A 14,903-nucleotide genomic window follows, 5' to 3' on the forward strand; every position below is an offset into this window, starting at 1 on the left:
TGATGGTGGTGATGATGGTGGTGATGATGGTGGTGATGGTGATGATGGTGGTGATGGTGATGATGGTGATGATGATGGTGATGATAATGGTGATGATGGTGATGATGATTGTGGTGATGGTGATGGTGATGATGGTGGTGATGATGGTGATGATGATTGTGGTGATGGTGATGGTGATGATGGTGGTGATGATGATGGTGATGATGATTGTGATGATGGTGATGATGATTGTGGTGATGGTGATGGTGATGATGGTGGTGATGATGGTGATGATGATGATGATGATTGTGGTGATGGTGATGGTGATGATGGTGGTGATGATGGTGGTGATGATGGTGGTGATGGTGATGATGGTGGTGATGGTGATGATGGTGATGATGATGGTGATGATGATGGTGATGATGGTGATGATGATTGTGGTGATGGTGATGGTGATGATGGTGGTGATGATGGTGATGATGATTGTGGTGATGGTGATGGTGATGATGGTGGTGATGATGATGGTGATGATGATTGTGATGATGGTGATGATGATTGTGGTGATGGTGATGGTGATGATGGTGGTGATGATGGTGATGATGGTGATGATGATTGTGGTGATGGTGATGGTGATGATGGTGGTGATGATGGTGGTGATGATGATGATGGTGATGATGATGGTGATGATGATTGTGGTGATAGTGATGGTGATGATGGTGATGATGGTGGTGATGGTGATGATGGTGATGATGATGGTGATGATGATGGTGATGATGATTGTGATGATGGTGATGATGATTGTGGTGATGGTGATGGTGATGATGGTGGTGATGATGGTGATGATGGTGATGATGATTGTGGTGATGGTGATGGTGATGATGGTGGTGATGATGGTGATGGTGGTGGTGATGGTGATGATGATGATGATGATGATGTTGGTGATGATGGTGATGTGATGATGGTGATGGTGATGGTGATGAAGATGATGATGATGGTGATGATGATGGTGGTGATGATGGTAATGGTGATGATTGTGGTGATGGTGGTGATGGTGGTGATGATGGTGATGATGGTGATGGTGGTGATGATGATGATGATGGTGATGGTGGTGGTGATGGTGATGATGATGATGATGATAGTGATGGTGATGGTGGTGGTGATGATGATGATGATGACGATGATGATGTTGGTGATGATGGTGATGGTGATGATGATGATGATGATAGTGATGGTGGTGGTGATGGTGATGATGATGGTGATGATGGTGATGATGATGATGATGATGATGGTGGTGGTGATGGTGATGATGATGATGATGATGATGATGATGGTGATGGTGGTGATGATGGTGATGGTGATGATGATGATCATGGTGATGATGGTGGTGATGGTGATGGTGGTGATGATGGTGATGATGATGATGGTGATGGTGATGATGATGGTGGTGATGATGATGATGATGATGGTGATGATGATGATGGTGATGGTGATGATGATGATGATGATGGTGATGGTGGTGGTGATGGTGATGATGATGATGATGGTGATGGTGGTGGTGGTGGTGATGGTGATGATGATGATGATGATGGTGGTGATGATGGTGGTGATGATGGTGGTGATGATGTGAAGGAAGTGCTTTTTACAAGGGTATAGGGAAAATACAGCCAAAAAGTCAAGTTAAGAAACAAGGGGAACAGAGTCAAACAGGATATCTGTGGTTATGCACCTGGGCCCCGGCCCGAGGCAAAGGGCGGATAGTTCCCAGAAATAGACAAGTCAGTTAAAGTTTCAAGAGTGCCCCTCAGCTGTTTCAAGGACTCCCACTTGACCGAAGTTCACCCCTGGCTTGATTTAAACTAACCAATTACCTTGCTTCTCGCTTCTGTACCCGCGCTTTTTGCTATAAAAAGGACCCAGGAGCTCTACTCGGCGCGCCAGTCTTTCGAAAGACTGAGTCGCCCGGGTACCTGTGTGTTCAATAAACCTCTTGTTTTTGCATCCGAAGCCGTGGTCTCGCTGTTCCTTGGGAGGGTCTCCCTGAACTGACTGACTACCCACTGCGGGAGTCTTTCATTTGGGGGCTCGTCCGGGATCGGAGACCCCCACCCAGGGACCACCGACCCACCAACGGGAGGTAAGCTGGCCAGCAGTCGTTCTGTGTCTCGTTTCTGTGTCTCGTCTCTGTGTCTGACTCAGTGATTTCGACTGTCTTTTCTGAGCGCGCGCATTTTGGTTTCAGTTTGTTCCGGGTTAGTCGCTCTGGGAGCGAAGTGCGGGTAGCGAACAGACGTGTTCGGGGGCTCGCCACCCGGCAATCCTGGGAGACGTCCCAGGATCAGGGGAGGACCAGGGACGCCTGGTGGACCCCTTGGCAGAGGATTATTGTGTTTTGGTCTCACCGCGTCTCGGGAGGCGCGCTCTGCCATCGGACTCTTTCTTCTATTTCTACGGCACTCGGTCTCGTCGCCGTTTCTGGTTTCTTTTTGTCTTAGTTGTGATAGGTCTTTGCGTCGTCGTTCCCCTATTGGAAATTTTCGAGATGGGGCAAAGTGCCCTTACGCCCCTCTCCCTTACTCTAGATCATTGGAAAGATGTCAAAGCCAGGGCTCACAATCTGTCCATGGAGATCAAAAAAGGAAAATGGCAGACTTTCTGTTCGTCTGAGTGGCCCACATTCGGCGTAGGTTGGCCGCCAGAGGGAACCTTTGATCTTACTGTCATTTTTGCAGTTAAAAAGATTGTTTTTCAGGAGACCGGAGGACACCCGGACCAGGTTGCCTGTGTCGTGGTATGGCAAGACCTCGCCCAGAATCCCCCTCCCTGGGTGCCACCCTCCAGCAAAGTCGCTGTTGTTTCGGGATCAGAAAATACTCAAAGGCCACCTACAAGGAAGCCTTCCGCCCCTCCCCAACCCCCCGTCCTCCCGACACCAGATGACCTATTTTCTCTCTCTGAAACCCCACCTTACCCGGCGGCTCCGCTGCCCCCTCTGGCCCCTCAGGGAAACAGATCGGCACCAGGCCGAGCGCCCGGTGATCCTAGCCCTGAGGGACCGGCTGCGGGGACTAGGAGCCGCCAACCTCGCAGTCCGAGAGACGGCTCCGGTCCTGACTCCACCGTAGCTTTGCCCCTCCGAGCCATAGGGCCCCCAGCTGAGCCTAATGGCTTGGTCCCTCTACAGTATTGGCCTTTTTCCTCAGCAGATCTTTACAATTGGAAGTCTAACCACCCGTCTTTTTCTGAAAAACCAGCAGGACTCACGGGACTTCTTGAGTCCCTTATGTTCTCTCACCAGCCCACTTGGGACGATTGCCAACAGCTACTCCAGATCCTCTTCACCACTGAAGAGCGAGAAAGGATTCTTCTGGAGGCCCGCAAGAACGTTCTCGGGGACAACGGGGCCCCTACACAACTCGAGAACCTCATTAATGAGGCCTTCCCCCTCAATCGACCTCAATGGGATTACAACACGGCCGAAGGTAGGGAGCGTCTTCTGGTCTACCGCCGGACTCTAGTGGCAGGTCTCAAAGGGGCAGCCCGGCGCCCCACCAATTTGGCTAAGGTAAGAGAGGTCTTGCAGGGACCGGTAGAACCCCCCTCGGTTTTCTTGGAACGCCTGATGGAGGCATATAGGAGATACACTCCGTTTGACCCCTCTTCTGAGGGACAGCAGGCGGCAGTTGCCATGGCCTTTATCGGCCAGTCAGCCCCAGATATCAAGAAAAAGTTACAAAGACTAGAGGGGCTCCAAGACTTTTCCTTACAAGACTTAGTAAAGGAGGCAGAAAAGGTGTACCACAAGAGAGAAACAGAAGAAGAAAGACAGGAAAGAGAAAAAAAAGAGACAGAAGAGAGAGAGAGACGGCGTGATAAACGCCAAGAAAAAAATTTAACTAGGATTTTGGCCACAGTAGTAAGTGATAAAGGGTTTACAGATAAGCAGAAAGGGACCCTGAGCAACCGGGCAAGACCGACACCTAGGGACAAAAGGCCTCCTCTCGACAGGGACCAGTGCGCCTACTGCAAAGAGAAAGGCCACTGGGCAAGGGAATGCCCCCGAAAAAAGAAAAACGACAAAAAAGCTAGGGTTCTATCCCTAGACGACTAGGGGAGTCAAGGTTCGGACCCCCTCCCCGAACCTAGGGTAACATTGACAGTGGAGGGGACCCCCATCGAGTTTCTGGTCGATACCGGGGCTGAACATTCGGTACTGACCCAACCCATGGGGAAGGTAGGGTCCAGGCGGACAGTCGTAGTAGGAGCGACCGGCAGCAAAGTCTACCCCTGGACCACACAGAGACTTTTAAGGGTCGGACATAAGCAAGTGACCCATTCCTTTTTGGTCATACCTGAGTGCCCTACTCCTCTGTTGGGCCGGGACATCCTGACCAAACTAAAAGCTCAAATCCAGTTTTCTACAGAGGGCCCACAAGTAACATGGGGAGATCACTCTACCATGTGCCTGGTCCTAAACCTAGAAGAAGAATACCGGCTGTATGAAAAGCCGGCCTCTCCCTCCATCGACCCATCCTGGCTCCAACTTTTTCCCACCGTATGGGCAGAAAAGACAGGTATGGGACTGGCCAATAACGTCCCACCAGTAGTAGTAGAGCTGAAATCGGGTGCCTCACCGGTGGCCGTCCGACAGTATCCAATGACTAAAGAAGCCCGGGAAGGCATCAGACCCCACATCCAAAGGTTCTTAGACCTAGGGGTCTTAGTGCCCTGCCAGTCGCCCTGGAACACCCCTCTGCTACCAGTAAAAAAGCCAGGGACCAATGACTATCGGCCAGTCCAAGACTTGAGAGAAATTAACAAAAGGGTGCAAGACATTCATCCCTCAGTCCCAAACCCATACAGCCTCCTGAGTTCCCTTCCGCCTAGTCACACTTGGTACTCAGTCTTGGATCTCAAGGATGCCTTTTTTTTGCCTCAAACTACACCCCAACAGCCAGCCACTGTTCGCGTTCGAGTGGAGAGACCCAGAAAAAGGTAACGCTGGTCAGCTGACCTGGACACGGCTGCCACAGGGGTTCAAGAACTCACCCACTCTCTTCGACGAGGCCCTCCACCGGGATTTAACTCCTTTTAGGGCTCTCAACCCCCAGGTCATATTACTCCAATATGTGGACGACCTCCTAGTGGCAGCTCCCACATATGAAGGCTGCAAAAGAGGGACACAAAAGCTCTTGCAGGAACTGAGTAAGTTGGGGTACCGGGTATCAGCTAAAAAGGCCCAGTTATGCCAGAAAGAGGTCACCTATTTGGGGTACCTGCTCAAGGAGGGAAAAAGATGGCTGACCCCGGCCCGGAAAGCTACAGTTATGAAGATCCCTACTCCCACAACCCCCAGGCAGGTCCGCGAATTTCTGGGTACTGCCGGATTCTGCAGGCTCTGAATTCCTGGGTTTGCTTCCCTGGCTGCACCCTTGTACCCCCTGACAAGGGAAAACATTCCTTTTACCTGGACTGAGGAGCATCAAAAGGCTTTTGACCACATAAAAAAAGCCTTGCTGTCTGCCCCCGCCTTGGCTCTCCCAGACCTCACCAAACCATTTACTCTATACGTAGATGAAAGAGCCGGTGTAGCCCGAGGAGTGCTTACTCAGACCCTAGGACCATGGCGACGGCCAGTAGCTTATCTATCAAAAAAACTGGATCCAGTGGCCAGTGGGTGGCCAACCTGCCTAAAAGCGGTTGCTGCAGTGGCACTCCTCCTCAAAGACGCTGATAAGTTAACCTTGGGGCAAAATGTGACTGTGATTGCTTCCCACAGCCTCGAAAGTATTGTGCGGCAGCCCCCCAATCGGTGGATGACCAATGCCAGAATGACTCATTACCAGAGTTTGCTGCTAAACGAAAGGATATCTTTCGCGCCCCCTGCTGTCCTGAACCCAGCTACCCTACTACCAGTCGAGTCAGAATCCACCCCAGTACACCAATGCTCAGAAATCCTTGCTGAAGAAGCTGGGACTCGACGGGACCTGAAGGACCAGCCATTGCCCGGAGTGCCTGCCTGGTATACAGACGGTAGCAGCTTCATTGTGGAAGGTAAGCGGAGAGCAGGGGCCGCCATCGTAGATGGCAAACGGACGGTATGGGCAAGCAGCCTGCCAGAAGGGACATCAGCCCAGAAGGCCGAGCTAATCGCCTTGACGCAGGCATTACGCCTAGCCGAAGGAAAAAACATCAACATCTACACGGACAGCAGGTATGCTTTTGCCACTGCTCACATTCATGGGGCAATATATAAACAGAGGGGACTGCTCACTTCGGCTGGAAAAGACATTAAAAACAAAGAAGAAATTCTGGCTCTGCTAGAGGCCATTCACCTCCCTAAGCAGGTCGCCATTATCCACTGCCCGGGCCACCAGAGAGGAAATAACCCTGTGGCGGCCGGGAACCGGAGGGCCGACGAGGCTGCAAAACAAGCCGCCCTGTCGGTCAGGGTGCTAGCAGAAACTATAAAGCTTCAAGAGCCAATCGAGCCTGCTCAAGCTAGGACCAAGCCAAGAGAGCTCACTCCTGACCAGGGAAAAGAATTCATTCAGCGGTTACATCAGCTAACACACTTAGGACCAGAAAAGCTCCTTCAACTAACGAGCCGCACCAGCCTCTCCATCCCGAATCTCCGGTCCACCGTTCAAGAAGTCGCCAATCGGTGTCCGGCTTGTGCCATGACTAATGCGACTACCACCTACCGAGAGACCGGAAAAAGACAACGGGGAGATCGACCCGGCGTATACTGGGAAGTAGACTTTACAGAGGTAAAGCCTGGCCGGTATGGGAACAGGTATCTGCTAGTATTTGTAGATACTTTCTCTGGATGGGTAGAAGCTTTTCCTACCAAAACGGAAACGGCCCTGACTGTATGTAAAAAGATACTAGAAGAAATCCTGCCCCGTTTCGGGATCCCCAAGGTGATCGGGTCAGATAATGGCCCAGCCTTTGTTGCTCAGGTAAGCCAGGGACTGGCCACACAACTGGGGATAAATTGGAAGTTACATTGTGCGTATAGGCCCCAGAGCTCAGGTCAAGTAGAGAGAATGAATAGAACCATCAAAGAGACCTTAACTAAATTGGCCTTAGAGACCGGTGGAAAAGACTGGGTGGCCCTCCTTCCCTTAGCGCTGTTCAGAGCCAGGAATACCCCTGGCCAGCTTGGTCTGACCCCTTATGAAATCCTCCACGGGGGACCCCCCCCCATACTTGAGTTGGGAGGAACACTGGGTCCCGATGATAACTTTCTTCCTGTCTTATTTACTCACTTAAAGGCTTTAGAAGTTGTGAAAACCCAGATCTGGGACCAGATCAAGGAGGTATACGAGCCAGGTGCCGTGGCCATCCCTCATCCGTTCCAGGTCGGAGACCAAGTGCTGGTCAGACGCCATCGACCCAGCAACCTTGAGCCTCGGTGGAAAGGCCCGTATCTGGTATTGCTGACCACCCCGACCGCAGTAAAAGTTGATGGCATTGCAGCCTGGGTACATGCTTCTCACCTCAAGCCTGCGCCACCCTCCGTACCAGATGAATCCTGGGAGCTGGAGAGGACTGATAATCCTCTTAAGTTGCGCATTCGGCGGCGGCGGAGCAAGCCTACCAAGTAATAACCCTAACCAGCCCAACACCCTCACCTGGCAGGTACTGTCCCAAACTGGAAAGGTTGTCTGGTTCAAGACAGAAGTCCACCCCCTTTGGACTTGGTGGCCCTCCCTTACCCCTGATATATGTGCCCTGGCGGCGGGTCTCGAGGCTTGGGATATTCCAGAAATTGATGCACCGGCCTCTAAAAGAGTCAGGCCTCCTGACTCAAACTATGAAAATGCTTATAACCAGATCAAATAACTCCCCTTGGTTGACCACCCTACTGTCAACCATCGCCGGGCCCCTATTACTCCTCCTTCTGTTGTTCACCCTTGGGCCCTACGTCATCAATAGACTAGTCCAATTCATCAATGATAGGGTAAGTGCAGTTAAGATTCTGGTCCTTAGGCAAAAATACCAAACCTTAAATGGCGAAGATAACTTTTAATTCCGCTCTAAGATTAGAGCGATCCACAAGAGAAATGGGGGAATGAAGGAAGTGCTTTTTACAAGGGTATAGGGAAAATACAGCCAAAAAGTCAAGTTAAGAAACAAGGGGAACAGAGTCAAACAGGATATCTGTGGTTATGCACCTGGGCCCCGGCCCGAGGCAAAGGGCGGATAGTTCCCAGAAATAGACAAGTCAGTTAAAGTTTCAAGAGTGCCCCTCAGCTGTTTCAAGGACTCCCACTTGACCGAAGTTCACCCCTGGCTTGATTTAAACTAACCAATTACCTTGCTTCTCGCTTCTGTACCCGCGCTTTTTGCTATAAAAAGGACCCAGGAGCTCTACTCGGCGCGCCAGTCTTTCGAAAGACTGAGTCGCCCGGGTACCTGTGTGTTCAATAAACCTCTTGTTTTTGCATCCGAAGCCGTGGTCTCGCTGTTCCTTGGGAGGGTCTCCCTGAACTGACTGACTACCCACTGCGGGAGTCTTTCAGATGATGGTGGTGATGGTGGTGATGGTGATGGTGATGATGGTGATGATGATGATGATGGTGATGGTGGTGGTGGTGGTGATGGTGATGGTGATGATGATGATGATGATGGTGATGATGATGGTGGTGATGATGGTGGTGATGATGATGGTGGTGATGGTGGTGATGATGATGATGATAGTGATGGTGATGGTGGTGGTGATGGTGGTGATGGTGATGGTGGTGATGGTGATAGTAATGATGATGATGATGGTGGTGATGGTGGTGAAGGTGGTTATGGTGATAGTGATGATGATGATGGTGGTGATGATGGTGATGGTGATGGTGGTGGTGATGGTGATGGTGGTGATGGTGATAGTAATGATGATGATGATGGTGATGATGGTGGTGAAGATGGTTATGGTGATAGTGATGATGATGATGGTGATGATGGTGGTGATGGTGATGGTGGTGGTGATGGTGATGATGATGATGATGGTGATGGTGATGATGATGGTGGTGATGATGATGATGATGATGGTGATGATGATGATGGTGATGGTGATGATGATGATGATGATGGTGATGGTGGTGGTGATGGTGATGGTGGTGGTGATGGTGATGATGATGATGATGGTGATGGTGATGATGATGGTGGTGATGATGATGATGATGATGGTGATGATGATGATGGTGATGGTGATGATGGTGATGATGATGATGATGGTGATGGTGGTGGTGGTGGTGATGGTGATGGTGATGATGATGATGATGATGGTGATGATGATGGTGGTGATGATGGTGGTGATGATGATGGTGGTGATGGTGGTGATGGTGATGGTGATGATGGTGATGATGATGATGATGGTGATGGTGGTGGTGGTGGTGATGGTGATGGTGGTGATGGTGATAGTAATGATGATGATGATGGTGGTGATGGTGGTGAAGGTGGTTATGGTGATAGTGATGATGATGATGGTGGTGATGATGGTGATGGTGATGGTGGTGGTGATGGTGATGGTGGTGATGGTGGTGATGGTGATAGTAATGATGATGATGGTGATGATGGTGGTGAAGATGGTTATGGTGATAGTGATGATGATGATGGTGATGATGGTGGTGATGGTGATGGTGGTGGTGATGGTGATGATGATGATGATGGTGATGGTGATGATGATGGTGGTGATGATGATGATGATGATGGTGATGATGATGATGGTGATGGTGATGATGATGATGATGATGGTGATGGTGGTGGTGATGGTGATGATGATGATGATGGTGATGGTGGTGGTGGTGGTGATGGTGATGATGATGATGATGATGGTGATGATGATGGTGGTGATGATGGTGGTGATGATGATGGTGGTGATGGTGGTGATGGTGATGGTGATGATGGTGATGATGATGATGATGGTGATGGTGGTGGTGGTGGTGATGGTGATGGTGATGATGATGATGATGATGGTGATGATGATGGTGGTGATGATGGTGGTGATGATGATGGTGGTGATGGTGGTGATGATGATGATGATAGTGATGGTGATGGTGGTGGTGATGGTGGTGATGGTGATGGTGGTGATGGTGATAGTAATGATGATGATGATGGTGGTGATGGTGGTGAAGGTGGTTATGGTGATAGTGATGATGATGATGGTGGTGATGATGGTGATGGTGATGGTGGTGGTGATGGTGATGGTGGTGATGGTGGTGATGGTGATAGTAATGATGATGATGATGGTGATGATGGTGGTGAAGATGGTTATGGTGATAGTGATGATGATGATGGTGATGATGGTGGTGATGGTGATGGTGGTGGTGATGGTGATGATGATGATGATGGTGATGGTGATGATGATGGTGGTGATGATGATGATGATGATGGTGATGATGATGATGGTGATGGTGATGATGATGATGATGATGGTGATGGTGGTGGTGATGGTGATGATGATGATGATGGTGATGGTGGTGGTGGTGGTGATGGTGATGATGATGATGATGATGGTGATGATGATGGTGGTGATGATGGTGGTGATGATGATGGTGGTGATGGTGGTGATGGTGATGGTGATGATGGTGATGATGATGATGATGGTGATGGTGGTGGTGGTGGTGATGGTGATGGTGATGATGATGATGATGATGGTGATGATGATGGTGGTGATGATGGTGGTGATGATGATGGTGGTGATGGTGGTGATGATGATGATGATAGTGATGGTGATGGTGGTGGTGATGGTGGTGATGGTGATGGTGGTGATGGTGATAGTAATGATGATGATGATGGTGGTGATGGTGGTGAAGGTGGTTATGGTGATAGTGATGATGATGATGGTGGTGATGATGGTGATGGTGATGGTGGTGGTGATGGTGATGGTGGTGATGGTGGTGATGGTGATAGTAATGATGATGATGATGGTGATGATGGTGGTGAAGATGGTTATGGTGATAGTGATGATGATGATGGTGATGATGGTGGTGATGGTGATGGTGGTGGTGATGGTGATGATGATGATGATGGTGGTGATGGTGATGGTGGTGATGGTGATGATGGTGATGATGATGGTGATGGTGGTAGTGGTGATGGTGATGGTGATGATGGTGGTGATGATGATTGTGATGGTGATGATGGTGATGATGGTCATGGTGATCATGGTGATCATGATGATGATGGTGATGGAGAAGTTGACTAAGCACTTGGGTCTCAGTTTCTTCTTTGGCACAATCATGAGAGCAGTGGTAGTGCCGCTTGCACCTTGGACCAAAGGGAGCACTGCCCCTAGGGTGCTCATCACAGGATCAGCTCACTGCTGTTATTTTACCATTGTGGACTCAAACGCTATGGTGAGGACCCAAGTCCTCACCCTCCCGGGACTTATCGTCTGGTGGGAGGAAGACAACCAAGGCCACAATGATGACTGCTGCTGTGACGGCTGTCATGGAGGAGAGGTAAGGCAGGCATGTGACCAAGATGGGAAAAACTATAACTTTGAAACTGGCAAAAAACTTACTGGATGTCCTTTCAGGGGGTGCTATGTGGCAGGCCCTTCTTAGCTTGTCTGAATTCTGGGGTCTTTGCCCATCATTGTCATCCAAATGTTCTGTAAACCTGTCAGTAGCGGACAACAGAAACAATGCAAAGGATTGCTGTCCACAGAAGGGCGAGTGGACATGGCCAGGGGAGAGTGACTGTTTCTTTCCCTGTGAGCATTGGCCAGGGTCGAGTCTACAGCAAGCGACCTTTAGCATTCCTGGATGCTTGTACAGATACGTCTCAACTCAGGATCGTCCTCTGTATCGGCTTTTCACATCTTATTCATTCCCTCATAAATTAGTGAACCAAGTAAAACCATTGACACATGTTTATTTCATATTTGTCTCAGAGTCATGGTTTGACCTTTTTGAAGATTATATTTTAACTTCCCTCAGGGAGAGGGGTCAGAGAAGGCTTCCCCAAGGCCGTGACTGCTGAGTTGAGATGGCAGAAAAAGCCAAGGGAGTGAGGTGAAAGGGAGGCAGGGCACGTGCAAAGGGCCAGAGGCTGGGGACAGCTGAGGAGTCTCATCTGGTTCCCCACCTTGCCCTGCAGCCTGGCTCTTCCACCTGAGTCTGCACATCAGTGACAGTTGCCCCCCTGCGTCCTTCAGGTGACCTTGCTCCCTGAGTCTCCTCACTGCCCCCATCAGCCTGCTTTCTTCACCTGCCCCAGGCAGCAGGAGCAGAGGCTGTGAACCGTGCATGGAGGCAGCCAGCCAGCTTCAGCTCAAAGATCTGCTCCAACACTTCCCAGCTCTGGGAACTTGGGAAGGTTACCTAGTCACTTTGTGATTTGGTTTCCTCATCTACAAAATTCAGGAAATGTGAAAAATCTATAGAGTGTAGAAAACTAGCTGAGAGACTGCTAAGGGGTTAGGCAGATGAGGATAAAAATGGAAGCTTATTGCCAGCGAAAGTGAGGAGCTTGGCTCTGTCTAGACCTGGGAACCACCCACAGGAGGGCAAGTCTGAGCTGCCAGTTACCTGCTCAGGAGTGGGGGCACCGTAGGGACCTATGCTCCTGCTCCCCCCTCCCCCTCCTGCCCGGAGCCTGCAGTGGAGCAGATGCAGAGAAGTCAGGAGCAGGACTCTGACCCCTCCAGGGATCGGGGCTGGAGCAGGGGGACAGGCGGGCTTGAGAAAGGCCCTTCTCACGGTCTGCATCCCATCCTGAGCTGTGACTGCTGAGATGCAGCTGGGACCAGCTGGTGCTTTTGGCATCCCACCTGCTGCTAAACTCTGTGACTCGAGAGGGGACATATCCACTGCAGCAGCTTCCAGGCCTCATGGCTCCGGCAGACTGGGGGGCTGGGTATGGCAGCTCTGTGCTGCAGGGAGCTGGGCTGGTGTATGTGGGGGGCTGCCCTCTCTCCCACCAGAAGCCCACCTGAACTGGACAGCTACACTCCGTGGAGGACATCAAGCTGCTCCAGGTGGTGCTTGACAGGGGGCTTGTAGACCAGCCAGACAGTAGCCAAGTCCACCTGTGAAACCCCACCCCGAGTTCTGACCCTTGGGAGGTGATGGCAGAGTGAGGGGCTGCCTCTCCCCTCCCAGAAGCCCACCTCAGCTCCAGTGGCATGTCTCTCCTCTCTGTGTTGCTAAGTCCCTGGAATGCAGAGAAAGAGCAGCCGGCCCACAGGGGACGGGGCAGCTCACAGGGCTCGCCTCCCTGCTGCCTGCTGCCCCCATGCTTCAGTCACTCCTGGGCCAATGCCCGGGCTCGTGCCCCTCCTGTCTGCCCTCCCCCTCCTCGTCGGGAACAGAAAGTCCAGCTAGCTGTCCTCCTGGGGTCATGGCGCAGAGTCTCTGCTGCTCATGTCTTCATTTGCTTCATTTTTATCATTTTTTACCCTCATTCCTGATTCTCACTCCTCCGTCTTCCCCATCCCCCTTTGGCAGCCACTCCAGGGTGGGAATGTATCTGTTCTTGGGTCCCACGAATGCTGGAGGGACAGTGGCGGTTGGTAGTGGGGAGTGGGGGAGTGTGTGTGTTGTGTGTACACATATTGTGCATACATGTTTTGTAGGTACAAGGGTACTTCAAAAAATTTGTGGAAATATAGAATTAAAAGATAAAATGAATTTTTCCACGAACTTTTTGAAGCATCCTCATATGTGAATATATGTTGTGTGTATTGTGTGTATGTGTTGCTTGTATGTGTGTATATGTTATATGTATATGTGTTGTGTGTATACATGTTTTTGTATGTGTGTCATATGCATATATACTCTGTATGTGTTACATGTATACATGTTGTGTATATATGCATTCTGTGTATATGTATTGTGTGTACATGTCATGTGGATGCATGTCATGTGTGTTCTGTGTATGTGTTATACATACGCATGTGTATATGTTCTGTGCATATGCATTGTCCGTATTGCATGTGTCCATATGTGTTGTGTGCATATGTCGTGTGTGCACATGATGTGTGTGTTCTCTGTGTTGCATGCATTTATATATGTCATGTGCGTGTATGTTCTGTGTGTTGCCTTCTGTGCATGCATGTTGTGTGTATTGTGCTGTGTGCATTTGTGTTGCATGTATGTATATGTTGTGTGTGTATATGCTGTGTCTGCATGTGTTTAATTTGCTCCTGTGCTGTTAGTTTCACACTGCTGCATGTGTTTCTCACTCACCAGCTTGTTTACAAAGATTGTGCCCTTTGTGGTGCCAGCTCCTGAACCGTGGCTTCTCTGTTGCATGGCATCCGTAGCGTGCATCCCCACACTCCCCTTCTGCCTCTGCCAGCAGACTCCAGCTCTCCACCTGCACAATCCCCCTGTGCCCACCCCTGTGTGGACCTGCGAGCAGTTCTCCAGAGTAGGGGGAGGAGAACAGAACAGCTTTTGATTTCACTGAGCTCCGCCAGGTTCCTCAGGAGCCTGAACTCGCTCACACTCTCCCCTTAGAGGACGAGCCACCCCACCTTCCCACTTGCTCCCTGACTCCTGGTATTATTTGACTTGCAAATTTTTGCAAATCGGTTGGGCGTGACGTGGAAAATCATTTCTTAAATTTGCATTTCTCTGGTTACTACTGAGGTTGAAAATCTCTATGTCTATCTTGGCCACTGAGGTTGCGCCCTCTCTGAGTTTTTTTTATTTACAGGATTTCCCTTTATCTTTTGAATTAATTGCTTGGTGATTTTAGCTATTACAAATATCTCTCCCCTCGGTTAACTTTCTCTGCACTGTCCTTCAGTGAACAGACAACTTTAATTCTGATGTAGTCAAATCCATTCATTTCCAGCTACAGGAAATGAAGATGTTAGGTCTAATTTTAAGAGTTTTTTACTGCCCCAAGATTACAAAAAAATTTTCCCACCTATTCTTCTCTCAATAGAATGGTTGCAGTTTCATCTTTCACACCTAGGACTT

The 14,903-nt window shown here is 50.0% G+C and overlaps 2 protein-coding genes across 2 annotated transcripts; both read left to right on the forward strand.

Annotated features, from left to right (window-relative positions):
• Window positions 1-2,051: 2,051 nt before the first annotated feature.
• Window positions 2,052-5,328, forward strand: LOC134384721 (RNA-binding protein 25-like). The gene is made up of 2 exons (XM_063106419.1): window positions 2,052-2,113; window positions 3,275-5,328. The coding sequence occupies exon 2, from the start codon at window positions 3,599-3,601 to the stop codon at window positions 4,085-4,087; it is 489 nt and encodes a 162-aa protein (XP_062962489.1). The 5' UTR covers window positions 2,052-2,113; window positions 3,275-3,598; the 3' UTR covers window positions 4,088-5,328.
• Window positions 5,329-5,430: 102 nt separating this feature from the next.
• On the forward strand, window positions 5,431-8,434 carry LOC134384720 (uncharacterized). The gene is made up of 2 exons (XM_063106418.1): window positions 5,431-6,938; window positions 7,254-8,434. The coding sequence occupies exons 1-2, from the start codon at window positions 5,793-5,795 to the stop codon at window positions 7,584-7,586; spliced, it is 1,479 nt and encodes a 492-aa protein (XP_062962488.1). The 5' UTR covers window positions 5,431-5,792; the 3' UTR covers window positions 7,587-8,434.
• Window positions 8,435-14,903: the final 6,469 nt, after the last annotated feature.

This window comes from Cynocephalus volans, chromosome 8 (genome assembly GCF_027409185.1).
Source record: "Cynocephalus volans isolate mCynVol1 chromosome 8, mCynVol1.pri, whole genome shotgun sequence".
NCBI lineage: Eukaryota > Metazoa > Chordata > Mammalia > Dermoptera > Cynocephalidae > Cynocephalus > Cynocephalus volans.